At 38.5% G+C, this 13,853-nt stretch overlaps 1 protein-coding gene across 1 annotated transcript in view; it reads left to right on the top strand.

The window, feature by feature from the left end:
* The window catches only part of Slc38a4 (solute carrier family 38 member 4), a 76,223-nt gene extending 68,212 nt beyond the window's left edge, over positions 1 to 8,011 (top strand). Inside the window, exons 14-16 of the mRNA XM_004668540.2 lie at positions 3,548 to 3,692; positions 4,514 to 4,611; positions 6,252 to 8,011. Coding sequence (XP_004668597.1) covers positions 3,548 to 3,692; positions 4,514 to 4,611; positions 6,252 to 6,353 — 345 coding nt within the window. The 3' untranslated portion in view covers positions 6,354 to 8,011. The remainder of the gene's footprint in view (positions 1 to 3,547; positions 3,693 to 4,513; positions 4,612 to 6,251) is intronic.
* Positions 8,012 to 13,853: the final 5,842 nt, after the last annotated feature.

The raw sequence follows: 13,853 nt of genomic DNA, 5'->3' as shown, positions 1-13,853 counted from the left end.
CTCTCTTGACACGTAGAAATGCTGTTTCTAGCAAACAGGGCCACCTCCCTTGCGAACGTGTCCTGTGAGTCATCCAGATGATGGGCAAATCAGTCAAATGCCCATGAATGTGATGGTGGCAGATAAGCAGGTCTAACCTTGTCTTGACCAAATTCTGCAAGGCCACACTCAAACACTTTTTTTTTGTGCCAAAGTGATAGAAGTTGCTAGTGGAGTTTTTGTTTTCCAGTGTATTAAAAGCTCTCCCAGCACAGTTCTCCTGATGGTTTTCTTTGCAATAAATATTTGACCATTAAGATATTTCTTTATCTGTCTTGATAACTGTACTTATACATAATACAACAAACACACCTACACTGGGTTAAAAGCTTGCTAGTGTTACCTATTGTTTTGAATTTTCTTTCTTTTAATAAGTAGCTGACAATAGGGTTGGCTTGCTTCTTTTTCTTTTATTCCATTTGTTATCTTCCTTTTCTCCACTTAGCTTTTTTTTCCCCCATCTTCATACAATACACATAGTAACTGCCTGTGATGTTTATTGAACAAATGCAGAAATGAAAGCAAGTACAGCTAGCCTTTTCATGACCAGCCCAACATATATTTCCTTTGTTAGGGTGTGGACATTGTATTATGGAGCTGCAACTCTTTCCAGAGGATTGATAACATCTTCAGCTGTGGTTGCCTTTATGCAGTGTTTCACATATCACCACACACACACAAACATAAAACCAAATAATCTGGATGGTGTGTCATGAAACCACAGACTCAAAATTTCACCTGTCATATTTTCCAACAAGACCATATCTCAGCTTCTCTAACTACCTCTATTTCATATTCTCAGAGAATGGACATCCCTTTGGTTCCGTAAGGTCTCTGGTTCTGAAATGTGCACAGATAGAGGCATAGAATGTGGTAGGCGTTGCCACAATATCCTTGCTCTGAGCACTCCTACAAAGATGAAAGAATGAGTCATTCTATGCAAAGGGAGAGTTTATTTGTTAATTTGGAGTGCAGAGTTAAGGCTGTCAATGCCTCCACATTGGCCCTCTTCACACTGGGGCCTTGTGTCAGCACACAGCATCTCCTTAGCAGGCTGTGCTCAGGACACTCTCTGGAAAGAACTAATGCTCTCTCAACAGCAGCATGGAAGCTTTCTGAAATCACTCTGGGCCACCCTCCCCCGCCCCCACTGTCACTGGAGACTTCCCCCACCTGCAACATCTGACCCACATTCCAGATTCAGTAGAGTAAAGGGCACACGGATACATGGAAAAGCACACAGAGCATTATGGGGTAATGAGGCAGAGTTACCTCTGTCCTGATGTGGGTAAACAGAGTGGCGAGGCCTGTGAATCCTCTTTATTTCTCCAGGCAGCCTTTGAACAGTTAGTTCCCTTGTGACTCCTTCCACAACCACTTCTCTCTGCTGCCCTCTTCAGGAAGGTATTGGAAACTCTATTCCTTCAGATTGGCTTGGTATTTTAAGCTTACCCACCATAAGAGCAAAACTTTCACCATTCATGCCAGCCATTCTATGAATTATTCCTGTAAGTTTTCTGTACTTTTATATCACTAGGCCAAATCGTATTTTCTCTAAAAACCACAAGGCCTTAGGAAGTCATCCTTATTCTCGGATGCCTCGTCCATACAGGATTGCCTCAGATGCAGTTTACAGAGTTGAATGTACCCTTTTAACAAAGGACTAAAAAACTATCTTTCACATCTGCCTGAAAAATAATCTGCATTCAACTTGTTTTCCTGTAAGCTCACCACTGTCAGACAAGTCCTTAAGCACTACATAAGCATCATAAAAATGTGTTGTAAGCTGTGAGCAGATCACTGTGGCAGTATTGAGAGAGCAGTAACTGTAGGTCATCATGGGGAATGGACAGGCGCTGGGGGAAATGCCATCAAGCTATTTGTTTTCCTCAGAATGCTTTTGCAAAATGAGCTTTATAATGTTCACTAATCCAATTTCTAAAATCCTTTGCAAAGTCATTCTTAAACCATTTGCAGGATGATCTGGTTTGCCATTCTGGAACTGAAATTCCCTTCTCAACCTAGACAGATGGCTTTAATTCTTGGTGGAGTGGTATGAAAGGAATGTCACATGAGAGACTGCAAGTGATTTCACAGTTTTGTTGTGCATACATGTTTCAAAATGTATTTCACATTTTTTCACATTTAAATGAGTTCTCATCTCCATACCATTATGAGACTTTCAAACTTGAATTTTAAAACAAACATTGATCCCTGCATTTCTGAGACGGCAAAGCCCTGGCTTCACTAAGGTGCCAGTACAGCAAGTCCACTGAGTCAGTGCTCTCTAAGGGAGTCTAAGGAGAAGCATGTTGATAACTGTGTTAAGTTGCACAAACTAGGTGCAGGGCTTCCCTGCCCACGGGGGTCTTGTCACCCGTGATGCAGTAACATGAGCCTTGCTGCATACAGAGCCTCTCTTGACCTTTTGCCTACTTATTTCGGCAGCTGAAATAGAGCTGGAATCTGTCAAGGACCCCGAAGGGAGGGAAAAGATTCCTGCTGTCAGTTTAATTCAACATTTACTGAACGCCTGCTATGTGCAAGTCACTAAGATAGGAATGTGGGGATTATTAAGTCCTATCCCTTGCCATTTATGGATCTATAATATATTAACAGTGAACAGAAAGGGAAAGGAGTAAACAGAAAAGAATAACTTAAAAAAAACACATGAAAATTGTTAAATAACATGGAAAATTAAGAAAAAGCCAAGTTTGTAGGAACTCTTTTCACAATCTTCTATAAATCAATTCACATACAAATCAGTCTGGTGAGATGCACTTAACCTTGAACAAGGGGCTTACTGTCTCTACATTGTACATCACATCTATTATATTATCTCTTTCTGCCTGAGATTTTTTTTTTTTACCAAGAAGCTCTAAGAACCAAGAAAACGAACACATGATATACTACCAAGAAAAATGTCACTGTATCCCAGACATCAAAACCCAATGTAAATGGGGTTGTGGAGATACTTCAGTGTTGGCCACACAAACATGAGGCCCTGAGTTTAGGTCCCCAGCACCCACATAAAAAGCTGAGTGTGGTGCCACACCTGTCATTCCAGCACTGGGGAGGTGGAAGCAGGAGAGTCCCCAGGGCTTGTTCTTTAGCTTGTCTAACCAGATTGATGACCCTGTCTCAAGAAAGAAGGAGAGTAATGGAGGAATATAACCAATATCATCCTCTGTCCTCCATTTGTGCACACACACACACACACACACACACACACACACCACATGCAGCTGCACATGCGAACACCATACACACACACAAGAAAGGAGGTTGCACAGCAATGGGAATATTCTTAATTCCACTGAACTGTACATACTGTAAAACTGTTAAGGTGTAAGTTCTGTATTATGTATGTTTAAACACAATAAAAAATAACATTTTTCCCCCTAGGGAAAAAGGGAAAGTGATACAAAAAAGCTTTAGAATGAGAATACTTAAAGTGATAACAAAAGTACAAAAAAAAAAGTGATCTTGCCATTGACCCTTGTTGCAGATTCGTACATCCGTGATCACACTGCTCTTTCCCAAAAGACCATTCAGCTGGATAAGACACTTCCTGATTGCAGCCATGATTATTGCACTTAATAATGTCCTGGTCATCCTTGTGCCAACTATAAAATACATCTTTGGATTCATAGGTAAGTTTTAGAAAGGCTTCCATTGGGCCAACTCAGACTCACCTCCTTAAATGGCAAACAGAGAGAAGCTGTGCCTTCAGGGTCTGCAGTCCACCTCAGGTTCCAGGAATCCCAGTAGTCCTGCTGGGCACCAATGCTGGTCACGTGTCTTCCCTCCCTGGTGACCCTGGGAGATACCTTGTAGTCATTTAATCTAGCTGCCCTCATGGCAGATGCAAAAACTGAGCCACAAAAATGTCAAGTCATGTATCCCTGGATGAACCCGGGAGCTGACAGGGGTCAGACCTCTGTCTTCAAGGAAAGAGTCATAGGGACAGATAATACCAGCAGCAGCTCTGTCCAACCCACGAATAGTAAGGATTCTTCCAGAGGAATATGAGCTTGATATGTCAAAGCATATCCTTTCCTTTAGGTACATGGTCTATTATTACATTTAATTCCTCAGTCAACTAATAGAATTCTAAATATAGTATTCAACTTTAAAAGAAAATTAGGTATTGGTAATTTGAAAAGTAAAAGGTAGAACAATAATCATGTGTAACAAGTTTATCCTCCTTGTCATACAGTGATACTTCTAAGCCTTTGCGTGTTTGTATTATGTTTGACCTTTTATTGCTCATTATGTGTTATGCATACTTAATGCTGCTTTAATGTTGAATGAAGATGAGCCTATGATTTAAATGTGTGTGTTTTTGTGTGCTAAGAAGAACAGAATTGCATTGTATTTGGCCATCCTAATGTGTGTGCTTGCAGGTGTCTGCTTTTCCCAGGAAGACCTAGCGTGTAAGACACTGACCTGTGTGTCCCCTTTGTCTCTTCAGGAGCTTCTTCTGCCACCATGCTAATTTTCATCCTCCCAGCAGCTTTTTATCTCAAACTTGTCAAGAAAGAACCCCTTAGGTCACCCCAAAAGGTTGGGGTAAGTAAGACTTTTATGCCCTCAACTACTTAGAGTAAATCAGAAAATATGCTTGGTTCAGAATAAGGAAATAATGCATAAGAACTGATATCAAAGGTAGGCTGGAACCTGTGTTGGAAGAAAAGTGTAGATTTCCAGCCCTTGGATGCATCTAGGATGTCTTTTCCAGTAGCACATATTTTGTCAGGTCTTCCTATGAGCCCGATGCTGGCTGGGATTCCCATGGGCACTGTGTTTATGTGTACCAGTGTCATGTGAAATCATCAGGAAGGAAAATGGGTTCTGACCAGTGTTCGGGCACAATGCAGGTGTCTTGCTCATATTTGCTAGGTTTGCAAGAGCAAAGAGCTGCTGTCACTTCTCCCAAGTCTTTGTTACTTGCACTGAGATAAGAGACAGAATCATTTGTTTCCAGTTAGGTATTTCAGATTTAAAATTTCATCTTATTAAACCAGGGAATGCATATTTCTTTCTCATATGCAGAAATACATACTACATACATTGCAAAGAATTTTTCAATAGTTAAGCCTTATTAATAACTAGCTAAGGAAGTCTTCTATTAAAGCTTGAAAAGAATTCTTCTAAATTCAGATTTTGGCTTTGGAACTCTTTACCTGTTGGATTGCTCAGGGACTTCAAGACAGCTTAGTATCAAAAGCTCCTCTTGTTGTTTTGCCTCTAATTTTTGACTTTGTGTCCTCCAATTTTTGACTTTCTATGGTCCATCTTGCCAGTAGTTTTGCAACAGTATGACTTGAGCAAAGGACTCATCCCATTTGTGACTATTTTTATTTTGACAAGATATAAAAATAAAAATCATGTCTGAAGTCCTTGCAAGTGAAAAGTTTTACTTGATATTTTCCACATGTAGAATTAGAAGACTTATATATGTGGGGTATTTAGGAAATTCTTCTGGTATTAAAATGCCAAAACATTATCTAGCTATGTTACCACAATAATACTTGCAAAGATAATTATGCTTTTTTCTGAAATACACGATGTATATTAGACTTTCATTTTTACTAACTTGCTTAATAAAGTTGGAATCCTACTCTTAATATAGCTGGCTCTTTTTCACCTAAATTATTGTGAGCGTTTCCATTTCCTACATCATTAAATCTTTTTCTGTCACTTAATTTTTGGTGACCACCGAATTTTCCCTTATTTAAAATGGACCAAATCAATTAAACATTATTTTGTTATTAAACCCTTAGCTTCTATATTTTCATACTTACTCCCCTCTTTTTCCAAGTAGAGTTTTAATTAGACCTGCTGCTTGTTACTAAAATGTGCAAATAAGGGCTGGAGAGATGGCTTAGCGGTTAAGCGCTTGCCTGTGAAGCTTAAGGACCCCGGTTTGAGGCTCGGTTCCCCAGGTCCCACGTTAGCCAGATGCACAAGGGGGCGCACACGTCTGGAGTTCATTTGCAGTGGCTGGAAGCCCTGGCTCGCCCATTCTCTCTCCCTCTATCTGTCTTTCTCTCTGTCTGTCACTCTCAAATAAATAAATAAAAAATAAACAAAAAATATAATTATTTAAAATGTGCAAATAAATAGCATTGCCACCTTAGGCACACAGCCTAAGCAAACTTTGCTGGTCCAGTTCCTATGTTCTCTGATGCACTCTTTCTTAATTGCAGGCTTTGATCTTCCTGGTGACTGGAATTATCTTCATGATGGGTAGCATGGCACTTATTATAATTGACTGGATTTACAACCCTCCAAATTCCAAACATCACTAATCCAAGGGAACAATTTTCTGTTGGAGATTATTGCAAATTATGCTCCAGAGGACTTTGAGTTACTTTATTGGAATGTTATTCATAGGAAATAACATGAAGATTCCAAAGATGTTTACTAGTAATATCGCCATGCACCTGTGAAAGAGAAAATAATAGTGTTTTTGTTTTGTTTTGTTTTGAGAATGGCTAATGATGAGTTAAAAAATCAGTGGTGCACATTTTGACCCAGGTTTTCTAGAGCAGTGTGAGATGAGTGAGGTGTGTTTTGGCCATGGTCCAAACAGAAGAAAGTTGCTTGCATGTACTGGTCATTAGATAATACCCTTTCCCCATACCCACTCCATATTCTTCACCCCTTAAAACCTAGCAAATAGCTGTATTATTCTCAGAACATCAAATAAAAATGCCTTGGTGACAAACTGTCACCACTTAAAACCATCCCCCTTCTTGTACCAAATACTCTGTTGACTAACAGAGACAAAGACATCTCTTGTGACCTGTTCCTGAGAAGTGGATAAGTGATCACACATCAGTCCAAAGTACTTAATCTCACCACTGAGCAGTTTGCCCAACCTGCTTGTGACATTTAATGACTTTTTTATTCAAAGGGTTGTTTTCCTTTTTTAGGGGGGGATAAATGTTAAAACACTATAGTAAAAATAGAGAGGGGCTTTATTTAAATTATAGAGCAACAATAAAAAATTATGCTTATAGCTAAACTACCCATGAAGAAGCATCTGCTTTTAACTGTTATTCCTAGTCCTTTGCCCACTCTTTTGTCCTTGAACAAGGCTCTCCCTCTCGTCTTCCATTCTCACTCATAGTTTTCAGAAGCTCATGTGGAGATACATGACCCAGTATTGTTTGATACATTTCTCTTTGATGAACATTCAGTGCAGGAAACTGTGATTTTGCTGTATGTTTATGTACATAATCTTATTCTGTAGTCATCAGAATGTTAGTGTATGGTACATTTGATTTTTATTTTTTACATATGTAGTTTTCTTTCTTCACAGTCAAAACATTTGTGTTATTGGGGGTGGGGCAGGGAATGAAGTCAGTGAGCTCAAAAATCCATTTGTATGTATCTGTCTACTGGAGATATTTTAATTTTTAAACCTAAGTTATATATAGCTCAGTAATGCTCTTTGATGTTTACAACAGCACAATGATCTATAAGAAAAAAGTTCCTTATTTGTAAATAATTTTCAATGCAAGGTTGTTCTTTTAATTTTGCATGTCTGAAATAGGGTTTCCTCACTTTAGTTTATCCAGTATTTGCTGACATTCATTTATCATTTAGTGTAGTGTTGAGTGATTAGAAACAAAAGTGCTAACATGACAAAGACAGAAAAATCGTCATTGTTATTCAATTCCATAGTGTGATTACATGAAATGGATTTCACAGTTGTTACTCATTACCTAGAGCTTCTGAAGTTTACTAATATTTTTATCAAATTGGTATCAAGAGCATTTGTTGTGTATTTTGTAAGGCTAAGTATGAAATATAAGTATCATACAAATATGATCATCCTAAATCATATTTCAATAGTTTTTCTATAGTGTGCCTCTGAAAATATAGATTTGTCTTTGGTACTATTTTCTAGAGACATAATACTATAAAATGGTGTAGTTTGTTATGCAACCTGAGCATTACTAGAATCTATTATAACTTTTTTTTTTCTTTTTGGTTTTTCGAGGTAGGGTCTCACTCTGACTCAGGCTGACCTGGAATTCACTATGTAGTCTCAGGGTGGCCTTGAACTCTCTGCGATCCTCCTACCTCTGCCTCCCAAGTGCTGGGATTAAAGGTGTGCACCACCATGCCCGGTTTATTATAGCTTTTAAGTTACTATAATTTGGAAAAAAAAATGACTTAATCACATCTTCAGGATGTCTTTCCATTTTTATTCATCTAGAATACATTAAATACAAAGTGGGAAAGGAATCTTGTGAATGTTAAAAATGTTTGAACTGAACGTATTTAAATGTAAATATTAAAAGTTAATCCAAAGATATTGGACAGCTGTAAAATCTGTATATATTTTGAATATTTTACACTTAAAATGACTAACTTGAAAATATCACCATACATAATTACATAGCTATTCAGGAGCAATAACTACAGTGCCAAGTCATGAAGCACTACATTTCTTCACGGCATCTTCAGGATTGGAGTTCACATTTACTGCAGGCAGACATGCATAGGACATCTTGTGCTGGTTAATTTAATCCCATTTGTAAACGGATAAAAAGTTTATTTTCTTATTTCATTTATAGGATGGTTCAATGTATTGGGAAGCTTTTTTATTACAGAAAGTGTATATTGGTATATAATAAATGAATTTTTCAAATGACCAGAATGTGACTTTTTCTATTGTTAAAGAAGGCTATAAGTTATTTGCGCATGAAACAAAATTTAAAATCTAAATATTGCCTATTATATTAGTGCATTTTCAATGTTTATGTGAAAAAACTATAATTCTTTCTTCCTCTACAGACACAAAAATCACATCAGTGCCCTCATCTCTTCCTTTCTTTCTCTCTCCCTCTCTCCCTTTCTTCTTTCCTCTCTCCTTTCCTCCTTGGGAGTGGAGGAAGGAGAACTGTGAACTTAAGGTCAGCCAGAGCTGCAAAGTGAGACACTATCTCAACAAAGAGCAGGGGAGGAGGTTAAAAGTATTATTATATTACAGTTCTGCAAGTCAACAATCATAAAATCAAGGAGTTGTTTGGGTTGTCTCCATTCTGAAGATCTAAGGGATGTTCCTGACCTTGTCAACTGAACACCTTCAAAGTTCATATCATACCATATTCAAGTTCAACGCTTTCCCTGTCTGTCTCTGTCTCACTGACCTGTATCTATCGTGTTATCTCCTCTATCTCTGATTTTTTGGCTTCCGTCTTATGCTTTTAATGATTCTTGTGATTCAATGGGGTCCATACAGCAACCCTTGTAAAAATTTCTAATTATTTCTATGAAGTCCTTCTGCCTAAATCACAAAGATTAAGATATTTTGGCGGTTTGATTCAGGTGTCCCCCATAAACATGTGTTCTGAATGCTTAATCCCCAACTGGTGGCAATTCGGGAATTGGAGCCTTATTCAAGGAGGTGTGTTGTTGGAGGCAGATTTATGGGTGGTACAGCCAGTTTCCCCTTGCCAGTGTTTGGCACACTCTCCTGCTGATGTTGTCCACCTGATATTAGGCAGGAGGTGATGTTCACCCTCTGCTCATGCCATATTTTCCCCTGCAATCATGGAACTTCCCCCTTGAGTCTGTAAGCCAAAATAAGCCTTTTCGTCCACAAGCTGCTATTAGTCAGGTGCTTTGTGCCAGCAAGAAGTTAACTGCAACATAAAATTGGTACCACTTAAGTGGGATTATTCCTGCTAGAAACCCAACTGTGTGGCTTTTGGCTTTTTATACTGATTTATGGGAAGAATGTGGAAGGCTTTGAAACCTTGTCCAAAGAGACACCTTTCATTGCTGAAAGCAGTTTCATAAACCATTCTGGTCAGAGTTGAAAGACCTGAATGCAGTTAGAACCATAGACTGTGAGGTTTGGCATATGAAGGGAAGAAAGAATTTTGTTAGGATTGGTCTAGAAGCAGTTTGTGTGAGATGTTTGCTGTGTTCTGCCTGCCTGTGTTATGATGTGCAAGGTTTTGTTATAAAATTGATTGGTGGGGCTGGAGAAATGGCTTAGCAGTTCAGGCATTTGCCTGCAGAGCCAAAGGACCTTGGTTTGATTCCACAGGACCCACATAAGCCTGATGCACAAGGTTAAACTAGATGGGCTAGAGAGATGGCTTAGCAGTTAAGGTGCTTGCCTTTAATGCCTAAGGACCCAGGTTTGATTCCCAAGTACCCACATAAGCCAGATGTGCAAGGTGGCACATACATACGGCATTTTACAGTGGCTGGAGGTCTGGCATGCTCATTCTCTCTCTCTTTGCATCTTTCTTTCTCTCTCAAATAAATAAATAAAATATTTTAAAAAGATTCAACTATAGGAAGGAATGTTATCTATCAATAATCTATCTGTCTGTCTGTCTGTCTGTCTGTATGTATGTATACATACATCCACATACATGTGAACACACACAAATGATTCTAAGTACTCAGGAGGCATGTTATAGTTACTTTTTTCAAGTGGCACTATGATATAGTCATAATCATCTCCAAATATGTGTCAAATATGTTGAATGGGGACCAGCAACTTGAAAGATAATGATGATTTATTGAGTATTTCTGCATCATGAAAAATTTATGATTCTTAGACAAATATTCAAAATTGGGGCTGGAGAGATGGTTTAGTAGTTAATACTCTTGCCTGCAAAGCCTAAGGACATAGGTTCAATTCCCCAGTACCCATGTAAGCTAGATGCACAAGGTGGTACATGCATCTGGAGTTTGTTTACAGTGGCTGCAGGCTCTAGTGTGCCTATTCACTCTCTCTCTTTATCTGCCTCTTCCTCTCTCTCTCAAATAAATAAATAAAATAGTTTAAAGAATTGAAAATTGATCCAGAAGAGTTGAACTTCATAAAAATCTTACTAGTAACTAGGCATGGTAGTGGAGGCCTTTAATCCCAGCACATGGGGGGCAGAGGTAGGAGGAACACTGTGGGTTCAAGGCCACCCTGAGACTACATAGTGAATTCCAGGTCAGCCTGGGTTAGAGTGAGACCCTACCTTGGAAAAAAAAAAAGATCTTATTAGTAATTAACCAATTTATTTATGTTTTCTCTTTGTATATACACAAATTTTAAAATTGAAGTCCCTTCCTAAACTTATTAAAGTCTCCTTCAATAATTAAACATCAAAATTTTAAATATAAAAAGCATTGTGGGGACTGGAGACATGGCTTAGTGGTTAAGGCTTTTGCCTGAAAAGCCAAAAGATCCAGGTTCAACTCCCCAGGACCCAAGTAAGCCATATACACAAGGGTGTGCATGCATCTGGAGTTCATTTGCAGTGGCTGGAGGCCCTGATGTGCTCATTCTCTATCTGCCCATTTCTCTCTCCTCTCTCAAATAAATAAATGAAAAAAATTTTTTTAAAGCATTGTGGTTTGGTATGAAATGCCCCTCTGCCCCCTATAAGCAGTGGAGAAGCTGTGGATGCCTCTTCTAGAATAAGAGCTTTTGACAAGGAGGGACTCAAGCCCCCATGAACTGCCTTGTGCTGAAACCAGGGAGCCTAGTGCGCCTCTGGCCAGAGATGCTGGGATATCTGGGGCCTATCTATAGGGAGATTCTGTCATATTGGCCTCCCAGATAGAAAATCTTTTAACTCCTACAGACTGGGCACCCTTCTCCCGCTTTAATTTGGAGGCTTGGGGAAGATGTGTGCCAAACCACACCAGCAGGATCAGAAGGCACTCCAGCAGGTGCATGACATAGGATGCCAGTTCATAATTAAAAACTGCCCTTCATGTCAAGAATTATAACCTTGAGCTGGGTGTGGTGGCGCATGCCTTTAATCCCAGCACTTGGGAGGCAGAAGTAGGAGGACTGCTGTGAGTTCAAGGCCACCCTGAGACTACATAGTGAATTCCAGGTCAGCCTGAGATAGAGTGAGACCCTACCTTGAAAATAAAAAATAAAAAATAAAAAAAAGAATTATAACCTTGAATGAAAACAACAAATGATAACATTGAAATAAATCAAATAAATCAAATGCTGTGTTTTCAGACAAGGATTGTAAGATAACATTCCTAAAATCCCTAAAATTAAGCATAAACTCTTTAAAAATAAATTCTAGCAAAGAAAGTTATTGTTTGGAAAAAAGGAAAATATAGGATTGCACAATACAATAACAAATTTAATGAAAAACTCATTGGATATGCCAAATAGAAGTGGAGATGAAGGAAGATAAAATCAGTTAACTGGAATTACTAACAATAAATATTAATGAAATTTATTTAATCTCAACAGTGGGAGAAAAGAAACAGAAAACAAATAAAATTCATCCAAAGCATAGTAAGGCTGGGTAACAATGATACAAAATATAAAAAGTAAATTCAACATTTTATTTTGTTTTGTCTCACTCTGGCTCAGGTTGAACTGGAATTCACTATGTGGCCTCGAACTCTCGGTGATCCTCCTACCTCTGCCTCCTGAGTGCTAGGATTAAAGGCATGTGCCACCATGCCTGGCTGAAATTCAACATTTTTATTAGTATATTGCCTGAAGGAGAAGAAAGCGGAAAGGCAATTTGAAGAAATAATGGCTTAAAATTTCCCACATTTGGTATAAGATACAAAACTACATATTCAAAAAGCTGAGTAAATCCCAAATAGCATAGACCCAAAGAAATCCATGCTACAAAATAGCCACACATCTTAAAATAATGAGAAAAAAAAAATTGTGAGACAACATACCACCTGTAGAGGAACGTTGATCAAATGTCAGTGGGTTTCTCACCAAAGACCATGGAGATCAGAAAGAAGTGGCCTAACATTTTCAAGTATTGAAAGAGAAGAAATTCTATATCCAGCAAAACTATCTTTCAGGCCAGAAGGTAAAGTTGCCAGGAAGGGGAAATTAAAAGAATTTGTAAATAAAAAATAATAAAAAAAATAGGGGTGGGAGCTAGAGAGATGGTTTAGGAGCTAAAGCACTTGCTGGCAAAACCAAAGGATTTAGGTTTGATTCCCTAGTACCCATGTAAAGCCAGATGCACAAAGTGGTACATGTGTCTGGACTTCATTTGCAGTAACTGAAGGCCCTGGCATGCTCAGTCTGTTTCTCAAATAAATAATAATAATAAAAAAAGAGTTGGAAGCCGGGCATGGTGGCACATACCTTTAATCCCAGCACTAGGAGGATCGCCATGAGTTTGAGGCCACCCTGAGACTACATAGTGAATTCCAGGTCAGCCTGAACCAGAGTGAGACCCTACTTTGAAAAACCAAAAAGAGTTGGAGAGATGGCTCAGTGTTTAAAATCTCTTGCTTACATAGCCTAAGGATCTGGCTTGAATCCTCAGTACTCTTATAAAGCCAGGTGTACAAAGTGGTGCATGCATCTTGAGTTTGTATGTAGTGTCATGAGGCCCTGTGATGCCCATTCTGTTTCTCTCTGTATGCCTCTTTTTTTTTCCTCTCTCTCTCTCAAATAAATAAATAATAACATAATTTGTTATAGACTTTGCTTGAAATAGTAGAATATGTTCTTTAAACGAAAAATAAATGATAAAAGAACAAATATTAGGACACAGTAAAGGAAAAACAGGGAATACAAGTAATTGTAATAGGGCATCTTTTCTCTCTGAACTTTATAAGCTCATTTTTAGTAAAAATTAATCATCATCTTATACGTAAGGCAAAGATTTTTTTCAAAATATTTATTTATTTATTTAGAGTAAGAGAATGGGCACACCAAGGCTTCTAGCCACTGCAAAGGAACTCCAGATGCATGTTCCACCTTGTGCATCTGACTTTACATGGGTAGTGAAGAATCAAACCTAGGCTGTCAGGCTTTGCAGTAAGTG

Source organism: Jaculus jaculus, chromosome 6 (assembly GCF_020740685.1).
Source record: "Jaculus jaculus isolate mJacJac1 chromosome 6, mJacJac1.mat.Y.cur, whole genome shotgun sequence".
NCBI lineage: Eukaryota > Metazoa > Chordata > Mammalia > Rodentia > Dipodidae > Jaculus > Jaculus jaculus.
Note: the sequence above shows the minus strand (reverse complement) of the source record. Positions and strands in the feature narration are given on the sequence as shown.